This window comes from Rhipicephalus sanguineus, chromosome 8, assembly GCF_013339695.2.
Source record: "Rhipicephalus sanguineus isolate Rsan-2018 chromosome 8, BIME_Rsan_1.4, whole genome shotgun sequence".
In the NCBI taxonomy this organism is placed as follows: Eukaryota; Metazoa; Arthropoda; class Arachnida; order Ixodida; family Ixodidae; genus Rhipicephalus; species Rhipicephalus sanguineus.
The window spans coordinates 9,651,866-9,675,318 of NC_051183.1; the positions used below are offsets into that span (position 1 = coordinate 9,651,866).

The window sequence follows — 23,453 nt, forward strand, 5'->3', positions numbered from 1 at the left end:
GGGTAACTTAGGGTTTGACGCAACGTCAGCACTCACGTTAGAGCCCATACGTCAGTAGGCAGTTTTAGAATAGCGTACGCAAAGCTTTGCGTTGGCTTTTCGCGCAACTGTGCATGCGTCTTACGCTAACCGCTTGCGGGCTCCCGTTAAGTGACGGAAATAGCGAGCCGCAAACGCTAACGCTAACTTAGCGTACGCTATTCTAAAACTGCCTAGTATTATCGAAACGTAGTGCACTTTACGATGGGATAATGTGAATATCATACGTAACTTTCGTTAGCGTATTCCTCCGAGGTCGAGCAACGCTTTAATATAGCTTGCTAAATCATAGGAATACAAATATAATGTTTATTAGACTGCTATAAAAGCGGAGCCAACACTGGAACCGCAACTGACGTTAACCTAGCATGACGCAGGAATACATATGTAGTGTTTATTGCTTTGTTATAAAATTATATAGCCGGTACTACAACCACAATCGACCTTGCATTGCCATTACGCTTACATAGGGTGTTCTTCCAAAGCAGTTTCTAGACCTGGCGTGGCTCTGTGGTAGAATACCTGACTGCCACGCAGAATGCTCGGGTCCGAGTCCTGCTGGGATCCCGACTTTTATTCTTTGCATTCGTCGGGTCAACGGTACCGATGTCAGTTTTTCTTAACGCTCTCGCATTTAAATTACCACTGTCTGTTCTCGCCGTTCCTGGGCAGATATAAACCAGGGGTCTCAAACACGCAGTCTGTGGACGTCTCGCTAGCGGCCCGGCCCGCACATGGCTGTCTTCGTGCTGTATTTTTTCCCCCTTGATGAACAAGTCAGCTCTCCGGTCGAGAACGAGTGATGAATGCATGCGATCGACTGTGAGGATCGTCTCTACCAAAGAAGCGTGCGTTCCTCCTCTCGTCGCAGCTAAGCGTTGCCAGGCATCAAGTCAGTGTATTTGGAATGGCAGTTATTTTGAGCCTCACATGGAATAACGTTTGCGATAAATTAACACGTTTCTCGAATCCTGACGCCAAATACTCATCAGAAATGCCCCATATATTTTACGCGTTTTATTACTACTCTGTAAATATTTCGACACGAGCAACCAACTTGCCCAAGGAATCGCACTCCTTCCCGTCTCGAGCAACGGTCGTCTGCTTACTGCTTTGTTTTCTCATACGTCCATGCGAGACGCCACGCAGCATACTTCACCCCTGCTGTTTCATACACTACGTGCCTGGGTGGGCCTCGTAATGAAAAGAAAAAAAAATACATACGACAGGACTTACCAAATCATTTCGTCGTTTCCAGAACCAGCGGTACGCTTTCCAGAGCACGCTTTGTTTTCTTTTAGACGCCTCGCAAGCTGGACACCTTGGCAGACATCGCATCGTTGCATCGAGTTTAGCTAGAGTGTAGTTTAGCTGGTTTAGCCGTTTAGTTATAGTTTATGTTGTATACAGCATGTGCGTTATCATCTGATAGCCCTAGGCATGCGCCGATGCACGCGCACGCGCCTTATCATGTCAGCTAACATCTGGGTATATTAACCATCACGGACTAAGAATAAACGGAGTTGTTTGAGGTACTGGGTCGGTGTAGTTACTTCGCGACCCTGCGGCTCTCCGACGTAGTTCGGCAGAGCATGGCGGCGGATACCACAGTTGGCGACGAGTGGTGAAGTGACCGAAAGCTGAAGCAATGAGCCTGCACCAACCGCCCGAGTTCCTGCCGACGCCCGGGAAGCCTACCCTTCCGTGGACGCAGTGGCATCGCCTTTTCAAGAATTATCTCCTGGCATCGGGGAGCGACGTCCACTCATCTGCTCGCCGTAAAGCTTTGCTGTTGCGCTGCTTGGGGGTGGAAGGCCAGCGATTGTACTACGCATTACCGCATACAGCGGGAAAAGAAGAAAGCGGCCCGAGCGACGAGTACGATGCAGCGGTGGCGACGTTGGACGCCTACTTTACTGCTAAAACGAACATCGTCGTGGAACGGCACCGGTTCGGACAGCGCACCCAACTGCCTGGGGAGACCGCAGCAGCATTCGTCACGGCACTGCGCGAGTTGGCATTGTCCTGCAACTTTGGGGAGCAAACTGACGACTTCATTCGTGACCAGCTTGTAGCGAAAACGAGCAACCATGTTCTTCGGGAACGCCTACTTCTGGAAGGAACTTCGCTTACGCTTGAACGTGCGCTGACTATCTCGAACAACATTGAAGAAGCCACGAAATACTCTCTTGAGCTACAGTCATCAGCCGCGAGCATCCAAAAGGTGGATAAACATCAGATGCCAGCCCGTACAGAAGCACGAATGCCGTCTTCGCAGCACAAAGCGTGTTTTCGTTGCGGGTCTTCTCGGCATCTCGCAGATTCCAAAACATGCAAGGCGCGGGATAAAACATGCAGTAAATGCGGCAAACGGGGACATTTCCAGCGTGTATGTCGGAGCGGCATGCCAGACGAGCGGGCACTAGCTGTCCGAGAAGTCGATACCTGCAATATATCCGAAGACCTCAACGTGTTGCTTCTCGCCCGGCAGAAAAAAGCAGCAATACATGTGGACACCCTCGTGCAGGACGTGTCCGTACGTCTCCTCGTAGACACAGGCTCTGCTGTCTCGATTCTGTCGGCCGTCACGTATTCGAGGTTGAAATGCCCTCCGGTGCAGCCGACCTCAGCGGCACTGTACGGTTTTTCTCGCCGCAGAATAAGCACTGAGGGGTGTCTTACGGCGCCAGTCTTCTTCCAAGGTCGGCACGCCGACATACTTTTCTACGTCGTCAAAGGCGGTACGGACATCCTCGGTATCGACGCTATCGAAGCCCTGCGGCTGCACATCAATGGTATGTCACTTCAATGCACTAACATTACGCAAGCGCCACAAGGCCTTGATCCTGAGCTTTTCTCCGAATTTTCAACCTTGTTCGATGGAAAGTTAGGGCTAGCAGCAAATTTCATTCACAAGGTCAAGATAAGACAAGGGGTCACGCCTGTCGCTGCGAAGTTACGCCGTTTGCCATTTTCAGTGCGAGACGCGGTGCGTGAAGAGCTGCAGCGCCTTGAGCAGAATGATGTGATAGAAAAGGTGGATGCCTCAGAATGGGTATCACCAATCGTAGTAGTGGCAAAGAAAAATGGCAAGATAAGAATTTGTGTCGACCTACGCGAACCGAACAAAGCGGTTGTCATTGACAAATTTCCGTTGCCTCACACGGAAGAACTGCTGCACAAACTTCACGGTGCAAAGTATTTTTCCAAGATTGATTTAGCAGCCGCATACCACCAAGTCCTGCTGAGTCCTGAAAGTAGAGAATTGACTACCTTCATAGCCGATAGTGGATTGTACCGATTCAAACGCGTCTGCTTTGGCCTTGCATCGGCACCGTCTGCTTTTCAGAAAATGATGGTCACTATCCTGCAGAAGTGCAAAAATACTTTGTGCTACATAGATGACGTGATTGTGTTTGGTAGCACGCCTGAGGAGCATTTCAAGAACCTGAAGCAAGTGTTGCACCTGATTGCAAAGTCGGGATTGAAGCTGAATGACAAATGCATTTTCAATGTTCAAGAAATAGAATTCCTTGGGCACATGATAAGTCACCAGAGTATACGGCCGCTACAAAGCAACATTGACGCCATCAAGGCTGCACCAGCACCAACGGATATCAGTACCCTGCGCTCATTCTTAGGAATGGTTGGCTATTACGCAAAGTTCGTACCTGACTATGCAGTGCTTGTTGAGCCTCTTCGTGAGCTCTTACGTAAGAATACCACGCTCACTTGGAATCCTGCCAGACAAGCTTGTTTCGAGCAGCTGAAAAGTACCTTGTCCACAAGATGTTTACAGCTTTTTGACCCTGTGGGTGACATTATCGTTACCACAGACGCCTCATCCATCGGGATAGGAGCAGTGTTGCAACAGACAAGAAATGATGAGCTAGTAACGATTTCATTTGCTTCTCGCAGGCTTACTCCACAGGAACAGAAGTACTCCGTTGGGGAACTGGAAGCCCTTGCATGCTTGTGGGCATGCGAACACTGGAGAGTCTACCTTTGGGGCCGTCCATTCACTCTGCGCACCGACCACCAGGCTCTGACTACACTCCTAAGTACAAAGGGAGTAGGTCGCCGTCCGTTCCGAATAGCAAGGTGGCACGCAAGACTACTGGCATACAGCTTCACAATTGAATTCCAAAAGGGTGACAAGAATACGGTTGCTGACGCTCTTTCAAGGATGCCTCTCCCAGTTCAAGTGGAGGAGGAAGAGACTGGGGAGACCGTTTGTGTGGTCTCACCATGCGTTACCCATGGGGAGTTTGTCGCTGAAACAATGCAAGACCAGCTGCTGCAACAGATCATGAAGTGGGTGACTTCGACATGGCCTGCAGTGAAGACGTTGCCTGCCGATGCAGTTCCATTCTACAGGGTGCGGACTGAGCTCTCAGTCGTTGGAGACCTCCTACTTCGTGGAGACAAGTTCGTCGCACCTTCATCTCTCGTAGGACGGCTACTTGACGCAGCCCACGAGTCTCACCCAGGAATAACAAGGACAAAACAGCGACTACGTGAGCAATACTGGTGGCCTGCTATGTGCAAACAAGTAGAACAGTTGATTGCATCTTGTGGTGTATGCCAATCAGTTGACAAGTCTGCAAAACCAGTGACACCACCATTGCAGCCAGTTGCATTCCCGTCGGCACCATGGCAGAAGCTAGGAATTGATATTGTGGGTCCTTTTGCGAACGTGTCTGCAGATTGTCGTTTCGCGATTACGGCCATTGATTACTTCAGCAAGTGGCCAGAGGTTTGCTTCGCTGCGAGAGTGACTGCTACAACAGTTATTTCCTTCCTACGAAGTATTTTTAGCAGGGAAGGATACCCAGACGAGATTGTGAGTGACCATGGTCCTCAGTTTACAGCCTGCGAGTTCGACAGTTTTCTCAAGGAACGCAGCATCACCCATACGTATTCGGCAGTCTACCACCCGCAAGCGAACGGCCAAGTGGAAAGATTTAACCGGGTGCTCAAAGAGTATGTTCAGGTCTGCACGCGTGAACGTCGGTCTCTCAAGGAAGCCATCACCGAATATCTAGGAGATTACCGTTTCACACCGCATGCCACTACAGGAGTGAAGCCTTCCGTTCTCCTGCACGGCCGCCATCCCAGAACTAAACTGGATCTAGTAGGAGCGCCAGGTAAACAGTTTTTTCAAGACCCACATGCAGCAATGGAGGCCGTCCGCAGCAGGGTAAAGCAAAAGCAACAAGCAAGTAAGACCTACACCGACCGTCGACGAGCTGCAAAGCAGTCTCCGTTAACAACAGGTCAACCGGTACGAATCAGGCTGCCAGATCATGTGCCTAAGGGTGCTGTGAGTTACTCAAGCCCGTTCACAATCATTGACCAATGTGGCCAAGACACTTACAAACTAAGTGATGGTCGCACCTGGAATCGGAATCGGCTAGTACCCTGCCCTCGGCCTGCTACTCCTGTAGAGTCTTCCTGTTGTGACTCGCCAAACGATTCCGATGATGCACCCCAGCCGTCAAACCTTGGAGCCTCAGTTTCAAGGGACCTTCCAGAACTGAGGCGGTCAACGAGGCTGAGAAGACCACCGTCGTGGTTAAAAGACTATGAACGACATTGAGTGCTATGTAGTGTCTACTTATTGTTAGTCTTTCTAAGTGATTGTTCAAGTTTTTGAGGGGAGGGAGAATGTTGTATTCAGCATGTGCGTTATCATCTGATAACCCTAGGCATGCGCCGATGCACGCGCACGCGCCTTATCATGTCAGCTAACATCTGGGTATATTAACCATCACGGACTAAGAATAAACGGAGTTGTTTGAGGTACTGGGTCGGTGTAGTTACTTCGCGACCCTGCGGCTCTCCGACGTAGTTCGGCAGAGCATGGCGGCGGATACCACAGTTTAGTTACTCGAAACACCTGCTTTTAAAATGCGCTGTCTGGCTTTAGGCTACTATTGGTCGGTCGACTTGAAGCTGAGCTCGGCCAGACTTCGGCACGGCTTGGATTCAGCTTTTTAACAGTCGACGCTGTTTAGGCGAAAGTCCCTAGATTTCCCCCTGTTCTTAGAAAAACAGGAAAAAATCTAGGGACTTTAGTTAAAGCCGGCCGTAAAAACTTTGGCGTTCGCAGGAAACCACAGGTGTTAAACACTCTGCTCGGCGAAGTGGAGCCCGTGAAAGAAAGAGCGGGAGAACTAAAGGCAATGAAGACATAAAAAGCTAGAATGACATAGAAAGAGAGAGAAAGTGAAAGAAGGAAACAGACACGAAAAAGAGATAGAAGAAACACAGAGAGCAAGACAGAAAGAGAAATAACGATAAAGAGAGAAAGAAAGGGTAGAAAGAGAAATAAAGATAGAAGGAGAGAGAAAGAAATAGAAACAACAGGTACAAAAACAGATACAAGAAACAAAGGGAAAGAAAGAAAAAAATAATAAAGAAAAACAAGGAAGCTCTTCCTTCAGACTTGGCACTACTAGTGCGTCTAATTTTTTTTTTAATGCAAAAGCCTTAGATGCCTCATCAAACACAAAAAGAGACCGTCGGTGTCAACACAAGTGACACAAAAAATCATCATCACGTGATGACGTTACCATATGACGTCATCATGACGTGAAATATTGCCAAAATTTGTGGCGTCGTCACATGACATCGTCACTTGGTCAAAGGTGGGCCGATCATGGAGGCAGTGCAAAACCACGCTAGGTGCTGAAACTTTTCAGGCGGTGAGGGATCAATACATTGACTAAGAACAAAAAGGAGATGGCTTTCGCTTTTAAGTTGTCTTAGGCGAGTGCATAAGGGACCTTGTGAAGATTTTTCTTTTCCTTTTGTCAAAGTTGCATTGAGGTAGTTTATCGGGAAATTTATGGCCGTGCTCGTACAATCGGGTACAATTTCCCTGAGGAATGGCACGTACTGGCAGGAATAGCTAACTTTTCAGATAGCGCTACCGTCGGGACTGGTCCGCACTGCACTATATGCAGGTCTGGTATGATAGAGCATAGTACCCAGAATAGTCGAGCCTTGCCATTAAACCATGACGACAGGAGTATCAGAGCATGCGCTCCGTCTTTATCAAGAGACGACATTACTAGCACATAGATGCAAAAGCAGGATTCTTTTTTCAATAAAGGCCACTTTTGGCTGGTAACTGGCTCGCCACGAGCATGTAACATGCGACACTACAAGACTATCGTGAGAGATATGGCCACATCCTTCAATACACAGCGCCATAATTCACAGGCACCTAAAATAGAAATAGAGATGTTTGAGCAACTGTAGTCGGCAGTTAAATAAGCACCGACACAAAAATATTACACCTTGTTTTTTCTACCGCAATAAGTAGCTAACGACCCATTTATCACGACCGGAAGCCTCATCTGTATGAGCGCGCGACTGTTCACTATTTGAAAATGTTTTTACAGTGCCCAGTTGTAGTTTCGGTTTCAGAGGGTGTCGAGAGATAGGATGCAGAGCGGTTTTTTTTTTTTTTTTAACGCAGATGGCTATGTGACAAAACAAAACAGCATATGGCATCACATACACGTGAGAATCGCGTTGACAACTGCGGAAGTGCACGCAAGGACCATGCCAGCCAACACGAACTGGCGACGTAGCTAGTTGTTGGTTGTTTGCACTCGAACCAAGTCGATGTCGATGTCGCAAGGTACTCCGTTTCAGGCGCTGTTGCGTGGCACACATTTTATAAGTGATTTTAAATATGGCTATATTTGCAGAGGATGTATGCGTGTTCACACAAATCTATCTCAATCTCGCCTCCAAAATTTTGTGGGCACGAGAAGACTAGTGTGACCAAGCCGAGAATGCTATTCGCACTAAACAGACAGGGAAAACGCCTTAGCAAACAGCCATTTATTGAGTAAGAAAACTACATATTTCACGTTTCCAGCACTCACACACACATGCCAAGAGGCATACAGTACTTGCAAAGTCACAAGCTAGTTGCAAAAGGCACTCCTCTTTCACTTGGAGCCAGGCTCCTAAAAACACAACCTAAAAAACATTCTGATCCCTTTGAGGAAAAATCAGTTTTTTTTTTCCACCGGCTTTTGGAATCACAAAGGATAAGCACCCAAGCTGTGCACGATGCAGTTGCTTCACCTCCATTCGCTTCAATTAAGCAGAAAATTTCTGCTACACATATTTGTTTAGAAATGCCGAGTAACTCGTCACAAATTAAAAAAAAGGAACATAAAAAAACACATCAGTTTAATATATATGTTAACTTATTCTTAAACAAACAAAGAAATGGCCGTTGTTTTTTCATGGTGTAAAACTAATGGCAATATCTCCTATACTTCTAAAATCTGTGACACAGATGTGATGCTGATGATGTCAAAGTCACAGATTTGACGCTGCTTTCAGTGTACATGAATCCACCCATCAGCTTATTACAATGACATGTTTCTTCAATGAAAAGCAATCACCTAGCAACAAACACATGCTTCCGAGATCAGCCACATCAAAGAAAATCATTGCAGGAATTTTTAGGGCCATGCCACCACTCGCAGTAAAACTGATGAGTCTGCACTTTAAAAATGCAGTCTGTCGATACAGGCTTTATTATTTCATTTATGACTCCCTTTAATCCCTTAAGTGCCGATTAAATTACAAAAAATTGTTCCAAATTGCCCAATTTTTTCATGACGTGAAATGCTTCGTAACATGTTCAAAACAGAAAAAACTTGCAAAAACGTTTTACAGCTTATAAAAATGCTTCATTCATCATATTTCGCACAGTCATGTAATACGCAGGCCCGTAGCCAGGAATTCTTTTCAGGGGGGGGGGGGGGGGCACTTGCTGAAGACCTTGAAAAACATGTATTTTCATACTTGTAGTGCGCTTCCGGAAGACACGGACCAAGAAACAAGGAAAACAAAACAAGATGTTGCGCATCATCTTGTGTTGTTTTCCTTGTTTCTTGGTCCGTGTCTTCCGGAAGCGCACTACAAGTATGAATACGTACCGACTAGCCCCTGTTGCCGCCCTACTAGCATGTATTTTCATTATTTATTTTTGGTAAAACAACCCCCTCCATCAGAATTTCGAGAGGGGGGGGGATGTACCACCTCCCCTTCCCCCCCTCCGGCTGCCGGCCTGGTAATACCCCACACCGGGGGCATTTGATGGGTATTCCGAAAGATTTCTGCAACTCCAGAAAGTAGGGGTTCCATTTGACTTCCCGTGGAGAAAATGTACTTATTCCTCGATGGTTCAATACGAACTAGATGAGGCTACCACGTTTGTGGTAGCGTTCAAAGCACGGCACTGTGCCATATTCGTTTTATAACGCGCGGGAGACGCAAGGCACGCATTTCACCGTAATAAAAGTGCCAATCACGGAACCTGTGCTGCCATCTATGTTTTAAATAGGAAAACATCATTTCACGAGCTGGGCTAGCCAAAAGGCTCTAGAAACATTGCTGAAGAGCCATGACGAAGCACAGCTCGTCATAATCAGTTAAGGGGTTAACACAATTGATAAGTAAGGATTGAGTTACTTGGGTTCTTGTAAAAACTATTTTATTTTCAATTTGCAAGTCTGACCTTAATTCCTTCATCAGACTTTCATGGAAGTGAGTCAGCTGAAACATGCACAGCAAGAATGGATAGACACACTGCCCTACACCATCAGTAGAGAATGCACGCTAAAATATAAAGTGTGATGAGAAACATGTAAGCTGATACAAAAAAATGAAGACAGTAACAGAGGAAAAATAGGAATGAGAGAATAAATATGACGACACAATATTAGTTGGCTCAGCTGCCTAAGAAATCTGCCACAATCATTGCATGAAACATATAAGAAACATTATTACACTGTTAAAGGGTTTCTGCAATGCTATGAGGTCTGCAGAAAGACTATGAGAATTCAGGGATGCGATAATGTAAAACTATCCCATTCTGTTTTTAGTCCGCAACCGGGCAGTATGTGATTGGTCGAAATCTTCCAGGTCTTGTCCATCGCGTTTGTTTGTCATGGAATGCAACGAAACCCGCGAAAGTGCCCCATTACGTTACTACGCCAAACAAAACTGAAAACTTTTCGGAAGGCAAGGGAGTTGTTTCGAATAGAATAGATAATGGTTGCCCACCAGTTGTTTTGACTTTGAACACTCATAGGAGAGAGCGAATTGATTTGTGTATGAGCACATTTGGTGTAGTCTCATATTGGTGTTCTAGCAGTTTCCTTTCTTTCCAAAAGAAATTCATCGCTATTTTCTATACTGCTTCAGAAAGGAGGCATTCTCCAGCTATTCCATAAATTTTCGAGTTTGTTTGACTTGATCTAGCATAATCACTGCCGACTTATCTTGATGTCACGCACTTTTTGCACTTTCCAGTCACCGCATGGTCAACAAGCAAAATGCTCGGCTGAAGACTTTTGACTAACTTGACCGATCAGGGAGGGTCAATGGTGAATTTAGAATAAAAACAGAACAAGATAGAGTTATGTTATACTGGCCAAAGATGCAGTGCAATGGTGCAGTGCTGGCTGTTGAGATGAGATGCCATTCAAACCACTTCCCTGTGCCAGTGCATTGCAAAAGATCTCTCCTACTGCAAAAGACAAAGCAGTTATAGTTGGCTCCCTTATGTAAATGTAAACATGCGAATAAGAGTGCCAGCTACATATGCTGAGCGTTTTGGTTATATTACTACCACGTTTGCATAGGTGGTATTTTGGGGAGTGTTCAGGTTACTGCAGTGTTCAAATGCAATAATTGCCCGTCCTGCTCCAAAGGAATCAAAGCAGCATGCAACATGGTATGCGCAGCCTGCAAAATGTAACGCGCAACTTGGTAGCAGTATGCAACTTGATATGCAACACTTTTTGTTTCAAAAATGACAGAAGGAGCCATAGTTTCTGAGAAGAAAAATTGACATTTGGCTATCATCACAACACATGCATTTTTTAAAAACTTTCTTATGAGCAAGACAGGGCAGTATTTCACCCAAACTTAATATTTACCTCTTCAGTGGACAGATTTTCTATGACAGTAACATAGACAACATTTCATGGCTTCTTTATGTAAACATCTCAACAACTTATCGGAAAAGCGAAGCTTATCATCACAACACAAGAAAATAAGATAAAATAACAGTGAAGAGCCAAGCTTGAGTACTTGTCGTTTTTTTTTCTAGGAACACATGGACAAATCCAGTTTGTCCATTGCAGAGGAGTTTAATTGCATGCAACGTCAAACACACCTATTTATGAAATAAGCATTTGGACAAAGCAATAGCTTAGCCAGATGAGTCATACATACCTGGCACTCTGGTTCATGCAATGCTCAGTACACAGTACTGTGCACCATAATTTGTAAACAGTAAGTGCATTACAACAGCATGGAGCATCACTCCAGAAGATGCGAGCTTTGCAAGTCTGCACCATTCACATAAACACCGCTACATTCTGCTCAATTGTTCACATCTAATGTGGGCTTATCACAGCAATGAATGATCTTGGTTAACGTCAACCCATATTAAAGTGCTGTCAACTACTGGAAAGATGTCAGCAGTCGTAGTCTTGGCTCACAGACTCACCATTACTTGCTGCAATGCAACCGAAGCTGTAAGGTCTTTTGATTATGAACGGAAATGTTAGCTGCACTACAAGTATGGAACACCATGAGAAAGAGAAAGCTTCGTTTTGTTAGCAAGTCACAGAAACAAAAACTTACGGTTCTCATGCCAAAAAAAGCTAAAAAATGGAATGTGCCTTGGATTGTGCAAACGACAATTCCTCTCATACAGGGACTACCAACTCACGCGATACTCTCCCGTCAATAAAAACCCCCACCATGATAAGAGCTCTATCACAGCAGGCTCTTCAAATACAACGTGAACATGCAAAATAAAAATAAACGAAAACATCCAAACATCTCCATGTGTGCCACAGTGAGGCGCTAGCAACCAAACTCAAGTTGAAAACACTACAGCACTTCCTTCTTAGCTTAACTGCACCAAGTTAAACAAGTCAAACACAGGCATATTAAAAGTTGCCACGTGCTGAACAATCCCATAAATTTGTGGTACTTTAATGCGCCACGGGTTAAAAAAAAATAAATATTACAAGACTGATAGACAAAACGTTTGTGAAATGTGAAATTAGCTCTTAGCATTTTAAGCGTATGCCACATAGGTTTTGAAAGCAGAAAGTTCATGATCACTTTTTACACTAGGCAATGTAACGTGCAGTGAACTCTTTCTCTGTGTGTCCGCTGCTGGCTAGTGACTCCACCAGCATAAAGTCCCTTATGTAATACCCCTTCGTGGGGCCTGCTAAATAAGCAAATGAAGCTGGGAATCAATCCAGCAACCTTTCTTGCTTGCCGACAAAATGCCATGGCTGCCAGATTGCCACATATGCTCAACAGTAGCTGTGCTAACATGATTGACAGTGAGAAATATTTTAGCAGGAGCCATGCAACTTTTTCTAGTCTTGGTCAAGAACTTAGCAGCAAGTTTTCAGCTATGAAGTCTATATATACACCTCGGAAAATAGTAGAGACTGCAGCAAGCTCTCCTTGAAACGCCTGCATGATCTACTGCTGAATGGACACCTTCAGTAATGAATGTTTACATAAAGCTCGTTCATATAGAATGATATTAACCCAGGTGTGTATGATCAGGTGAAAACATTAGGTAGTGCAAACAACACAAAGTCAATGCTACACCCATCCAACATGTACACTCAAACCTCACTATAACGAAGCTGCATCTTAGACGAAAATAACTTCGTTATATCCGAAAATTCGTTATAACCGTATATTCCTAACACTGTAAGTATTGCAAGATTATCTTCATTTACTTCGTTATAACCGATATTTCGTTATATCCGTGTTCGTTATATCGAGGTTTCAGTGTACTGTAATTTGATAAGCAACAAGAATAGCAGCGGGTGATGGAATAAAGAATGAGGTTTAATGTGGCGATGCTAAGACCAGGAGAAGGAAGACGCATGTTTTTGCCCAAATAACGACACAGTTAAGAATGCTACAACACGCTGGCACACATACTCTGGCTAAACACGCTTTCACACTGTGTGACTCGGAACTTGCACACTTGCGTATTCAAGCAACGAAATACAGTTCTGCTGTTTCAGCTAATTTAAATTTAGCAATTGATTCCCTTGCCTGAGCAAAGTGGAAAATGAGAGAAGAAACTGCAGAATGCATGATAAACATCTACTATAAAAGAATCACTCGCGCTTTTGTTCAATCCGTAGTTGGCGGCATCTTAAGGCACACTTGCAGCATTCGGCCATCCACTAGGAACCTAGAGTAACGATGAAACTAACTTCTAGACGAATGAAACAAGTGAATGGACAGCATGTGGCACAACTGTAAGCATGGGTGTGGCATCGTGAAGGCAACACTGGAGTCTTGGATGCATGCATTCGATGGTGAATGTCAAATGAGGTGAAAGGTGCCTGTGGTGGCAACGCAAGCAAAAGCCTCTGGGAGCCACAAGCTGCACATCTGTTGCTGCCGCAAGCAACTTTATCGCCTACTGTTTCACACAGAGCATTGTGAAAGCCCCCATGCAAGTGTAGTGAAGTCATAGAAGTCTCACTCCGTATGGTTCAGAGTGCTGTAATTTCTTACCTGCAAACACTTATGTGGAATACCTACTTCATATATTACAACTGCAACTAGCTGTCACAAGGCTACTCCAGGTTACCTAGTATTACAGCAGAATCTCGTTAAACGGAACCTCAAGGGACGGAAAAAGTTGTTCCGTTAGTAGAGGAAGATGTGTGGAGGTGCAGCACCATCTGTGGGACACACTCTCAACATTGTTTAGGTATGTTAAGCATTAAGAAGCGAATGTATCAGCTAGTTTGTTCAGTGGCATAAGGCACGATTCACAGCTACTGGTAAGACTAGGCTTAGCTTGTTTGGGTTTCAAGGAGGTGCCAGTGACGTATTTATTCATTCAGAATAAAAATAGTTTGAAACATCAATCTTAATTTTCCAACTGGTGGCCGAATAACATGGAAACTATTTGTCACCATTTCTTAGAGGTGGCTATATAAATAGAAGACAGGTGTTGCAAGAATATATTTCAGATTGTCCCTTTCTTGAAAAATATCTTTCAGAGCTTGCTCCTGTGGCTCTGTTCAGAGAGAGAATTGTTAACGTTTTGATTTCGATTACCTAAAGCTTTTTTTGCATTACTTAAATGCTAGGGGCGTGTGAATATTCAAAAATTTTGAATAACGATTCTAATAGCGTTCCATTCGATTTGGTGCTCAAATTGAATAAGGTATATTAGAAAAACTGAATACTTTTCAAATAACAAGCACCAATGAAAAAAACCTCAAAGAAAGGAAACGTTGGAACAGAGAGGTACAACATTTCTTACTTTAATCGTAGAATTACCAAGATGTATGCAGCCCAAGGTTTTACGGGACTATCGACTCTAGAGTGATCACAAGAAGAAGGCATTTTTGCTTAAAACTCCAATGTCGCCGAAGCGACAGAGTAATAAATCCACTGTCTTCATCATGACATTGACGATGATGTTGACTCATGAATATTGTTTAAGATTTATATACAAGTTTTATTTAAAATCTATTGATTAAGTGCCATGTTGAATACTGTAGTCACTTCTGTATTTCAAACTGCAGTTGCAAAATATTTCTAAGGCTTTAGTAATTGCTGTATATGAGCTTGTGTCAGCTTAGATAATTGTGGTATCTTTGTCGGTTAAAAATAATCGTACTGTTCTTTTGATACACTTTGTGAATATTTGTTTCAAATAAAATGTTGTAGAATTTTTGGGCTGTTTCGAAAACAGTGACATTACCATTCTAGAGCTGCTTTGAAAATGGTTGCCTTAGCATTCGAAAACTATGCTAATAGTATTCAATTCGTATTTGATTTGGTGTTATCGCCATTCGATTCATATTCTATTTAGGAGTGTGCGAATGTTCGAGTTTCGAATTCGAATCAAATAGTACCTAATCAAATCATTTGATAAGACTTTCGAATAGCTAGTATTTGAAGTTTCGAATAATTCGACAGGACAAATATCTAAAATGCGACAAAGGCTAATGGTGCAACTTGGTTAGGGTAGAGTGGCAAAAACTAACTCTTAACGTCACAGTAGGCCTTTCGTTAAACTTTCACCGACATCCTGGTTTGAAAGCGAGCCCATGATGATGTTAAACGAGATTATGGCATTTCTGCACATAGAAAAACACATGAGAAAAATGTCAAGCCCTTCACAATTTCGTTCCCAAAACGAAGACACAGACTTCTCGCGTAGTTCGGTCGCATATGCCGCAAGCGTAGTAAAACGTCCTGACTTTGGCCTGCGAAACCCTCGGTCATTGGCTTTGCATGTAAAAATTTGTTCACGCTGGGCAGTCACAACTGCAGCACCGAACCACTCGTTCAGAAACTCCCATCGTTCCGGCACTCAGTTGAAACACTGATGTGAACGGGCACCCGAAGATTTTTGGGCCCGGAGCACCCATGGCGATGAAGCACATTACCGTTGTCAGATGAGCCGTATTGTGTGACCATGGCGAAAAAAAAACTAGCTACCGTACCCACCTCTGTTAGCCGTTAGGAGGTTGGAAGTGGCGCTGCTGACTGGAATATTGGCAGCTCTTCCATCAACATGCCTGCGCGCCCATAAAAGCTGAAACAAAAGCCACTCCCGAACAAGTGTGTAATAGAACTGTTGGCACGACGTAGCATCTCCGATTTTTCCTCTGTCTTGCCGTAACTGGCGGTACACATCTCGTGTAAATATACTATTCGATATTCGATATTTTTGGCCACTATTCGGCACTATTCGATTCGAGGTGAAATTTCACTACTCACACACCCCTAATTCTATTCGGTTCTAAAATACTATTCACACCCCCCTACTAAATGCAAACTCAACCAATCAGGATAATGTTGCTTCATTTAAGACATAATTCCGGTCAAGTGATTTCCGTTTACAGAGATTTTACCACACATGTACACCTATATGCTACAATATGTAATGTAATAGGTTTCAGCAATGTGACTCATAACAGAAAAATTACATTGTGGGGTTTTACGTGCCAAAACGATATGATTTAAGAGGCATGCTGCAGTGAGGGACTCCAAATTAGTTTCGACCACCTGGGGTTCTTTAATGTGTACATAAATCTAAGACAATTAGCGTTTTTGTGCCTCTGCTCAGATCAGTGTAGAGTATTCCACATTTTGCTCCAGGGTAGAGTAAAAGTGCTATTCAGTGCACTATAACTGCTTAAAATGAAAAAGCTTCGCAGTTTAAAGGCAACACCAGTTCCTGCCATCCTATCCCATACATTGAGTGATTTTCTGATAACTGTGGATATTGAGAACAGTGGCTTCTGAGCCTACTTCAATGAGACAGCTGCCGACAGTTCCTATGAGTAACCAAACTCGTTTCTTGAAAATGCGGTTGTTAGTTAGTTCCTGTTCTGAAACTATAAAACGATACATCAGGACGGCAGTATAGGGTGATGAGCTAAACGGTAGTGCAAATGGACACGCCGGAAATAGTGGCATTTCAAATGAATCAGCAGAAACGTCACGACCTCTGCGAGCACTTGGTGCTACAGTGAGGCATTTTGCTGTGCTACGCGAAACTTCAGTTTCACATAGCACAATGTGAAACTGAAGGCACTGACGAGCATTATTTAACAATACGGAGTCTGCACCCGATAAAAGTGCAGCTACCTTGTTCTCAGCAATGCACTGGACAAGCCTCAAGGCAGTGCAGGAGCATGTGCATACCAGCTCAGCTTCAGTCCCCAGATAAGCTTTCTGAACAGCAAAGACTTTATGGCAATGCCTGAGCTTTGTTTATGCAAGATCGATGCTCAGTAATACACCTCTGAGTACCATATTACTCCCAGCATGATTCAACAATCTTTGGGGTTTTATGTCCCTAAACCACAATGATTATGAGGGACGCTGTAATGAAGTGCTCCGGAAATTTCGACCACCTGTTCTTTATTAAGCACCTACATCTATATATACACGGGCCTCTAGCATTTTGCAATCATTGAAGTGTGGCCACCGTGGCCAGTATTAGATCCCGTGACCTTCGTCCTAGCATGGTTTGAAAGCAGGCCCTTTATGGAAGAACACTGCTAAAACTGCAATGATGCTGCACCTCTTTCTTCCTTTCAAGATATGATACAGTAGAAATTGTTCCAATCCTGACATGATTTTCTGTGCAAGCTGTGCTGCCTAAGCAAGTAAGAAGAATGGCAGCTGCCCCACAAAGAGAGGACGTGAACTAGTTACCTAGTTACCTGCTTCGAAAAACAAGGTGAAAGAACTATCCAGGGACTTAAACCTCAATTAGACGTGTTCTGGCACATCTGCAGCATCAGGCAAGTGGGCAACCATGCAAGCTCCTTGCTTCGGTTGCCATCAAAAACACCACAAAATGGACTTGCTTTTGGTGACGACCTAGTCGGTACGTACATGCTCAAAGTTACGAGCATCTAAAAGCAGACAGAGCACATCAATCACGAGGGCTGGGCACTGCCTTCCAAGTATGCTAACATTTTTTTTAGTAACTTTGCTCTAAAAGGATGGACGAAGGCCTTTGCCCATTGTTGATTGTATGTGCTCGGTTTGCCTTAAAGCTCATCCACACCTGAGACTTGCACCGGTTGGGGGACTGATGCTCACCCCTGCATGCTGCTTACACCCTTCGCCCCACAGAATTCACGTCTGCTCGCATTCGGCTCACACATTGCCCCTGCTCCATAAAATAAGATGACATCCCGTTCCTGCACATGTGATTGGTTCAAAGGTTTGTGACTGCACTCGTGCGACTGAAAAATTTAGCAGCGAGCGAGTGAGCCAGAGCAGTCGCTTTGCAACCAAAGCGACCGTTTGCGAGCAGTCGCGTTGCGACTAACTTGGTTGCGTGACCGGTGCTAGTCGCAGGAGTGAACGAGCCTCTGGCGCTATTCGTAACTTCTATTGTGAAACGAAACGAACGCACAAGTAGTGAAGCTAAGTGTAGGGTGGTACCACGGCGGCCAGTGTGTCGGCAGCCTGCTGGATGACCTGCACCAGCAAGGCATAGTGCTGCCTCAGTACGTCCAGGTGCGGACCTGGATCGGTCGGGGAGCCCAGCTCGTCCACGAGGCGCGTGAACTCATCCATGATGCCTGGGAACATCTCGTCCATGTACGTTGGCAACTCTGGTGGGGACAACACCAAGTGCCTGCAAGGTACAGACAAAATTGCTTAAAAAGCCCAGATGCTACACTGGCATCTGAAGCAGTGGAGTAAATCCAGAAAAATCACAGGGGGGACACAGATCTCGCTATGGTGGCCATTTTGTTTTTATAAATATAAGTTTTGTTTTCAATGATGTAAAATTTCAAATTATGCTTTGATATAAAAAAACAAGCATGGGTTCACATCTCACGTAATTGTATTGTGCTATTCAGACTTCTTAGAAACCAGTCGAATGGCAGTCGCAGTTTCAATCTTACAGCGCTAAGGGTATTGAACACAGTTACTACTACGATATAAAGAGATATTAAAAAAAGTTGAATATGAAATGCTCTGTAGAGTATGAGTAATGACCACCTAGGAGATCAAAATATGCATTCGACTAGCTTGATCAGGCTATATGATGTTTGAAGTATGAATCTCAAGGGTGTATCCCCCAGCCTGAACACAAGGGGTGTCACGACTCTCCTGACCCCGCCTTGCTTTATGCCACTGATCTCAAAAGAGGAATGTTGAGAGGAATTCTTCAACATCAGAAAACAGTGCCAAAATTGAGACGAAGCAGACAGGAAGGTAAGGACAAGAACAAGTGCTGGCTTTCAACCAATGGATTGAATTGGTGGGTTATTTGATTATGTAGTGCACAAAAGGACACAATCACGCACACATAAAATGACGCAAACACCAGCACTTGGTGGGTTAAATTGTCCAGCATGCTCATAGATGTATCTTTCAATCTTAAAAAGGGTTTCCACTTGGGCTCGTTCATTAGCAAGAGTAGTCCAAAGAACAGGACAAAGGAAGGAACATGATGACACACACAGAGTGCAATGTTGTGTATTTGAGTGTCATGATTCTAGTACATATGGGGCAGATGAGGTGCTGCCTCAACGTGTAATTAAGCAAAAAAGGGAAATTTTCAAGGGCCCGTTTTTAGGGGCGAGGCACATTAGGGTCTTGGCTTGTCGGCGGTGCATTGTTGTCTGCTGTCGCCGCGAGCATCGTCGTGACTCATTAGCTTGCATGCATCCTGTCCTGTCCATTTGCTTGAGCGCAAGAGAGGGCACAACCACTTCAGCGTTTGCCGTGTGGCGAAAGAGAGCGAACAGCGCGTGTTGACTATGGAAACACTCTTTCTGCGATGAACGCTGAACTACCAGCTCGCAAGGAACGAGAACGTGCCCTCGCCCGTAAGAGACAACGCCGACGCAGGCAGCGTCTGCTAGCGAATTTCTTAAAAAAACAGACTACTTGAGCAGAGCAACTGTTCACCAGCCACTTCATATATATATAGGCACTGGATCTTGACCTGCAATGTGGTGCCACTGGGAGTTTTCACTTGTGTGTAGTTGAACAATAAAGATTCGCAGCGTGCACATTAAATAAAAGCGGACAGCGGGTCTCTGTGTCTAATCTTCCTTCTGTCTCTCATTGCCCATCAGCAGTGATATTGCTGTGGGAAACGCCAGCGCACACTGCATGCTTCGCCCCTCCACAGGTTTCACGTTAGTGGAGCTGAAACACCCTTCCCTGCATGCTACGCACCTCCTCAATTTTTTTTTCTTAGACACAGCCTTAATGAGAATCAACAGACAACGAAGCCAAGGAAGGTATACAGGAACGTTGCCATGTCATCTTTTAACTGTATTGTAGTAATTATAATATAAACGTGAAGAAATTAAAGTGGACGAAAAGAACTTGGTTGCAGGTTGCAGGTTCGGTCCCTACCAGCGGCAAGTTGTCATTTGTCCACTTCAATTTCCTCACATTCATATCAGCTACAATACAGATAAAAAACTACATGTAATGTCCCCTATATCTTCATTGGATTCATTCTCTGTTGGTTCTCATTAAGAATGTACGATTATGGGGGCACCTTAATTCCCTGAACGGCCTGGCTGGTTCTCACTTATCCTTGCATTGCTGGCAGTGTGGTTGCACTCCGGTTTTTGGTTTTACTTCCATTTCCCGGAAACGTCGAGTTTGAAACTAAATTTTGGTTGCTTTATATGGGCTTTTATAACTAAGTCAATTGTTCTGGACCAGCCAGACCTCGACGGAATGCTTTCCACTGAAATAACATAATGTTCAGGCATGCAAACGTTATTGGCTGTTACTCCATAAATATTTTTTTCTTCTTTTGGCCCCTATCCAAATGAAGCCGTTAAGGCTGTGAATTGAAGCTGCTAACTTCTGGGAAACTTCAGTTTCTACCGTAAATCACAAAAAAATCCGATGTACACACAGATCTCCAACCAATCATCAGTGGTACTTACTTTTTGTAAGGGTTTCGAGGCAAACCTCTGGGGTCGAGAAACACTCGTTCCAGCAGCAGCAACTGGTCGTTCACCATTCGGATGGCCATTGGACTGCACAACAGACATCACCACCCATTGCGTAGGTAACAAGCAAGCCCTCTCATAATCAACAAGCGAATTCGTGGTGCGACGAGAAAGATTCAGGCTGGACCATGATGCAAGGTTCCAATGGGCCGGAACCGAAAAAATGTTAACCTCATATAGCTAGGATTGTTTTTTGCCTGAAGAAAGAACATTCAAGCTGCAACTAAAAATGCTTGTGTGCGAGCTAAGAACATCCAAAATTACTCTCGCCCCATTTCAGTGCCCCAGGTAAGATCTGTAGACCAAATTAAAAAAAAAAAAAGCCTGAAATACTCAAAACAGTGTCTTTGTGTTTGTATGTTTTCACAAATAAATAAACTCAGACTTGGCAGGTGAGCCAGGTTGGATACAACGCACAACATTCAATACTGCAGAGATAGTGATTTAAATTAATGCACCTGAATGGATACAAGTGCACAATTTTTTTCAAGTATTCACCCTCCTTAAAAGCTCAGTAACAGGTGTTGCGTGGCACTGTTGTAAGTGTGCTGCAGTGTTCTGCCACACTCCTTCGCGACGGGAGCACTTTAAGCTTTATTCTGAAGCTGTCTTGTTTACAGCATATGTTGTACTTTCGTGTTCTAAGGTGTTTTTTTAGGCAATACAGATTTTTTAATAAAAATGCTATGACAGTGAGGCCCCGGTTGTCTTCACAAACGTACTCTGCACTGAGGCGAAAAAGCTTTGCTGCACCTAAAGTTACCTTTAAATGAGTAATTAACAAAAACTCGTTAATTAACTTTTCAATTATTAACTTTTGCACCGTTGTTTTTATGAAAGAGTTGTAGGGCGTAACAATTTATGGCATGCACATTTTTTAATCACACAAGACGCACATAATTTGAGATAATAATTGTCAAAATTCAAATCCCCGATCGAAGCGATACCAAAACTGAGCGCGCCGGGTGCACAGGAAATCCGTCAGCCCTGTTGCATCAGACCAGAAGCTCACGTGACGAACTTTCAAAAAAGGCACATCGCAGCAGAACATGGTCAGGAAAAATGGCAAGCCGTCTCAAATACCCAATCGGACAGCTTATTCTTTGCATTTGGTGTGTAGTGCTTACCCTTTCTTCGTTAAAGGGGCCCTGCAACACTTTTCGAGCATGCTCAAAAAGCGCTGCCGATCGGTAGTCGAGGCTCCCAAAAACACGCGAGCCAAATATTATAGCGATGCGCACGGCCTGGAATTTACAATAAATTCTCAAAGTCAGCTGAAAATCGCTCCCTCTTCTCTCGACAAATGATGTATTAGTCCGCAAAATATGACGCGATTGTCGGCAGTTCAACCATTGGCTGATGTTATAATCACGATAACACCCTCATTATTACTTGCGTTGTTAATTTTGAGTTCAATAAGTAGATAATATGGATGTTTAAAGTCTGTTATCGCGTTAAAAACACCGAACAAACATTAATATTAGCACTTCCGGTCTCACCGACAGCTCGTCTGCTCGTAGTTGTGTGGTTCCGTTTTCTTCGCCATGCGCAGTGCCGAAAACGTGAATATTTCTGTGCTTTTGACCATCGCCGGTTGCCGTTGAGAGTGGCAGCCGTTCGAGTGTTGCCTCGTCAGCTGGGAACTGCATCGTCGGCACGTTCTCACGACCGACCGAGGCAGCCGTGCAGCATGTCTCCGATAACAGTGCTGGCGTCCGGTAATGGCGGCGCTTCGGGGTCGTCTGCCGGTGCCGTCTTACGAGGCGGTGTATCGGAGTATGGGCCGAAACCGATCTCAGCTGTCATTCGTTCCAAACGAGCGTGCAGGTTTGCTTCCATGGTTGGCAAAGCGATGAAAACACTACGGCGTTCGAGGTGCACACCCAACATTACCAAACCGACGCGCAGTTTTCAAGCACGCGCGATACACAGTGCAATCGGCTCCGCCGTTCGCTGTCTGTTCAGTATGTCATCGAGCCGTACCTCGGCGTATCCTCCCCATAGTCTCAGGTTCCCGAGAAACCGCGACACAGCAACCAAGCAGACTCGCATTTTCACGGTAGCTGCAGACAGCCGGGGGATGGGTCCGCGCCGGCCTGATGCCCCACGATCCTTTCTTCTAGTCTTTAGTTCTTTGTTGTCAGCCCGCACTCGCTGTGCGCCCGCATTCGAAGAGCAAACAGCATCGAAGTACCGCCACTGGGAGAAGGGTGCACGCAGCTTTGCCGCGTTGAATACGATTCAAGCGCGAGCAGTGCGACGAGGCGGTGTATCGGAGTGTGGGTCGAAACCCATCTCAGCTGTCATTCGTTCCAAACGCGCACGCAAGTTTGCATCCATGGTTGGCAGAGCGATGAAAACACTACGGCAGTTCGAGGTGCACACCCAACATTACCAAACCGACGCGCAGTTTTCAAGCACGCGCGATACACAGTGCAATCGGCTCCGCCGTTCGCTGTCTGTTCAGTATGTCATCGAGCCGTACCTCGGCGTATCCTCCCCATAGTCTCAGGTTCCCGAGAAACCGCGACACAGCAACCAAGCAGACTCGCATTTTCACGGTAGCTGCAGACAGCCGGGGGATGGGTCCGCGCCGGCCTGATGCCCCACGATCCTTTCTTCTAGTCTTTAGTTCTTTGTTGTCAGCCCGCACTCGCTGTGCGCCCGCATTCGAAGAGCAAACAGCATCGAAGTACCGCCACTGGGAGAAGGGTGCACGCAGCTTTGCCGCGTTGAATACGATTCAAGCGCGAGCAGTGCGACGAGGCGGTGTATCGGAGTGTGGGTCGAAACCCATCTCAGCTGTCATTCGTTCCAAACGCGCACGCA

The 23,453-nt window shown here is 45.0% G+C and overlaps 3 protein-coding genes across 3 annotated transcripts in view; 2 read left to right on the forward strand and 1 right to left on the reverse strand.

Moving 5' to 3' along the window:
• LOC119401312 (proteasome subunit alpha type-1) overlaps positions 1-23,453 on the forward strand; it is a 258,901-nt gene that overhangs the window by 95,752 nt on the left and 139,696 nt on the right. The window lies entirely within an intron of this gene.
• LOC125759656 (uncharacterized) lies at positions 1,688-11,635 on the forward strand. The gene is made up of 2 exons (XM_049418691.1): positions 1,688-2,153; positions 11,550-11,635. The coding sequence occupies exons 1-2, from the start codon at positions 1,688-1,690 to the stop codon at positions 11,633-11,635; spliced, it is 552 nt and encodes a 183-aa protein (XP_049274648.1).
• The window catches only part of LOC119402538 (N-acetylated-alpha-linked acidic dipeptidase 2), a 43,717-nt gene continuing 29,095 nt past the window's right edge, over positions 8,832-23,453 (reverse strand). The window contains exons 7-8 of the mRNA XM_037669686.2: positions 20,559-20,651; positions 8,832-18,268 (exon numbers count right to left, since the gene is read on the reverse strand). Coding sequence (XP_037525614.1) covers positions 18,055-18,268; positions 20,559-20,651 — 307 coding nt within the window. The 3' untranslated portion in view covers positions 8,832-18,054. The remainder of the gene's footprint in view (positions 18,269-20,558; positions 20,652-23,453) is intronic.

Bases quoted from the DNA above. Each gene is read 5' to 3' on its own strand.
- LOC125759656 (XM_049418691.1), top strand. From the start codon at position 1,688: ATGAGCCTGCACCAACCGCCCGAGTTCCTGCCGACGCCCGGGAAGCCT. The intron at 2,154-11,549 runs TGGAAGGAACTT...GTGCTGTCAACT, and splicing joins TCTTCGGGAACGCCTACTTC to ACTGGAAAGATGTCAGCAGT.